At 65.0% G+C, this 2,907-nt stretch overlaps 1 protein-coding gene across 1 annotated transcript in view; it reads left to right on the top strand.

Moving 5' to 3' along the window:
• Positions 1 to 5: 5 nt before the first annotated feature.
• LOC104508904 (sushi, nidogen and EGF-like domain-containing protein 1) overlaps positions 6 to 2,907 on the top strand; it is a gene marked incomplete at both ends in the record, with an annotated part of 12,734 nt that continues 9,832 nt past the window's right edge. Inside the window, 1 exon segment of the mRNA XM_010150669.1 lies at positions 6 to 44. Within this exon segment, the coding sequence (XP_010148971.1) occupies positions 6 to 44 (39 nt within the window).

Raw genomic sequence — 2,907 nt, 5'->3', positions numbered from 1 at the left:
CCGTCCCCTTCCCCTTCTTCGGCGCAGGGCACACCGGCCTCTACGTGAGTACCGGGGGCAGCGGGGACAGCCTCCCCGCGGCTCCTGTTCCTTTCAGTTTGGTTCGTTTTATGTTGCTATCCCGCTCGGCTGGACCCAAGCGCATCCGGGTTTCCACAGGGGCTGTCGGGTGGTCCCCCCGTAACTCGGAGCATCAGAGGGATAACGGTGCGCTGAGGGCGGGGGGTGATCCGCCGAGGCCCTGGGCTCGGGGACAATGCTGGATCCTTGGTTCGGTGTCCCCAGGGCTGCCCGGGGTGGCCCAGTGAGGGTCCTGGCCCCGCCACGCTGAGGATACTGGATGCGGTGCTTGCCAGTCTTAGCGCTGGCTGGAGTCAGGAGAACCCACACCTCGCGGAACTGGCCCCGCAGTGGTGTGCGGCGGGGGTCCCACGGGCAGGGAGCTAGCTACTGCTGGTGGGTGAGAGCCCAGAGCAAGCGTGCCACAGCCCCTGGCTGGCTGCCCCTGGGTGGTGTCCCTCGCTGGGGAGGAGGTGGCGGTGGGGCTGGGTGCGATGCAGAATAAACACAGCTGCCCTTTGGGCTGTGTTGCCGCGGGCTTGGCTGGCTGCTCGGCGCATCCCGCTCCCTATCCTCTCCTCCCTGCGCCCGCTGGGGTGACCAGGCCACTGGGAGCCCTGCTGATGTGCTCCCTTGCAGCCCCCGGGTCACCTGGAGGGGACCATGACTGGAGAGCTTGGGTCACGCCTGGCCTGGGTGCCCCCGCGGCTGCCGCCATCGGACGGAGAAGCAGCCCGAGTGCGCTGTTGTCCCCAGAGCCATCTGGGTGGCACTGGCTCCTGGTATGGGGTCTGTGGTCCCCATGCTGGCTCCTGCCAGGTGCAAGTGAATCCTCCAGTGTCCTGGTCCCTTCTCTTGGCCCTTTGATCTGGGCTGAATGATGATCTGGACCCGGTTTGTGGGGGAGAGGGATGAGCACTGCTGTGCTGCCATCTCAGAGCTGGGCTCGTGTACCGTCCCACTGCCTCGGCCAAGCGCAGGAGGTCCATGGTCCTTGCCAGTGGTTTTTTGCCCCCCGAAAGAAGTGCCAGCCCTGCTGTCGGGCAGGGGGCAGCTGGGCTGGGAGCTTGAGCCACGGTGGGAGGACACAAGAGGCCAGGAAAAGTGGGTGATGTGATGACTGTCCTGTACAGGTTCTGTAGCGCACCTCTGGGTCTTGGAGGGGCTGCAGGGGTCAGAGGCTGGTGCATCCCCCTATCCTGAACAGAGACTTTGCAGGCCCAGCTCGCTTGCCCCCAGCATGGAGTTCTGTTGTCAGGGCTGCTCCTCCCCAGGGAGCCACCGTCCCAGGGGCGCTGGTGTGGGGCTGGGCTCACCTGGGAAACCTCAGTCCTCGAGGGCTGCCTCCAACCACCCCCTCCTCCTTTCCAAAAACCAGCAAAACCAAAAAAAGCCCTTCTTGGCTCCAGCTCCCTCCCATCTTGCTTTAATCAGGGGAAGAATGTTCCTCCGCGGACACCGCGGGGTTACGGAGGCTTTGGGAAACAGGAATCCTCTTCCCCTTAGTCACAGCAAGGACTGCCCCGTGTTCGCATGGGGGGGCTGGGGACCCTCATAGGCGGCTAGGGACCCTCCCCAGGGCCTGCACGTGGCGGTCGCAGCCAGGCACCCCACTCTGGCCTGGACGTGCGGGCAGCTGGGGCGCAGGTACGCTGGCTTCGCCATGGCTCCTGGTGGGACGCTGGCTCCCAGCTCCTTGTCAGCACAAGAGCGTTGACACCGCTGCCTGCCCCTGCCTGCTGTGTACTGGGGCTGCTCTGTCCACTCGAGAGACTCTTGCCTGCACCGTGCCCCCCCTCCCCACCCTGCAGCTCATGGCCTTGCTGTGCCGCTGCTGTGGAGCTGGCACCGCATGCTGGGGAGCTTAGCTGGGGGGCTGCGTGCCCCTGCCTGTCCCACTGTCGCTTGTGGGCAGCGCTGCGTGCCTCACTGGGGTTGCCACTGCAGCAGCGCACTGGCAGGGTCTCCTCCTGGGAATTTGGGGACTGAGGGCAGGAACATTTCCCTTTGATCCTTGGCCCCTCGCTGCTTGCTCAGGCAGGGGTTTTCCTCCCCTTCCTTGCTCCTGCTGCATCCCCAAGCCAGGAGGCAGCACTCCAGGCAGCAGCATCCACACTCTCCAGCTTCCTTCTCTGGGCTGTGGGCTGCCTCTGCCATGCAGGGCATCCCAGGACCCTAATTGCCCCAGTTAATTGGTGCTGGGGAAGGGCTCGGAGCTTGCAGTATCTCGCCCTGGACGTCTGGCATTCGCAGTGTAATGAGAGCAGTCTGCCGAGGCCCAGCCTGCACTGACAGCGTTGCACAAGACGGTGGCACTTTGTCACCTGGGGAACATAAACCAGTTAGCGTGACAACTCCTTAGCTCACTCAGAGCGCCGAGTGTGCCGGCAGATGGATTACTGCCCAGCAAGGCTCCCCCCATCCTGTGCCGGTGGCCGCCCGGCTCGGGAATGACTCCCTGGTCAGGAGGGTGGCAGCGATGCCCGGCCCTAGACCCCAGCCCTGCAGTGGGATGTCAGCCATGAGAGCAGGGAGCGAGCGGAACAGCCCCTCGTCCATGCCAAGAGCACCGTCGCGAGCTGGCCAAGCGCGCTGGGCGCTGTTTGTTTAACGCGCTGGGGCTGCCGCAGTTTTCTCAGCTGTTCCCCTTCCCCTGGCTGCGGGGGAGAACAGGGCCGGGTTTGTTCGGGCGGCTGGCTCCCGAACAGGGCTGGGTTTGTTCGGGCGGCTGCCTCCCCGCAGTTGCGCTTCGGCAGGCGAGCTGCTGGGGCGGGAGCTGGGGGGCTGTGGATGCCGGGGCACGTCTCTGCTTCCAAGGGCAGGAAGGGGAAGTGCTCCAATATTTGT

This window comes from Eurypyga helias, unplaced genomic scaffold (assembly GCF_000690775.1).
Source record: "Eurypyga helias isolate BGI_N326 unplaced genomic scaffold, ASM69077v1 scaffold21744, whole genome shotgun sequence".
NCBI lineage: Eukaryota > Metazoa > Chordata > Aves > Eurypygiformes > Eurypygidae > Eurypyga > Eurypyga helias.
Note: the sequence above shows the minus strand (reverse complement) of the source record. Positions and strands in the feature narration are given on the sequence as shown.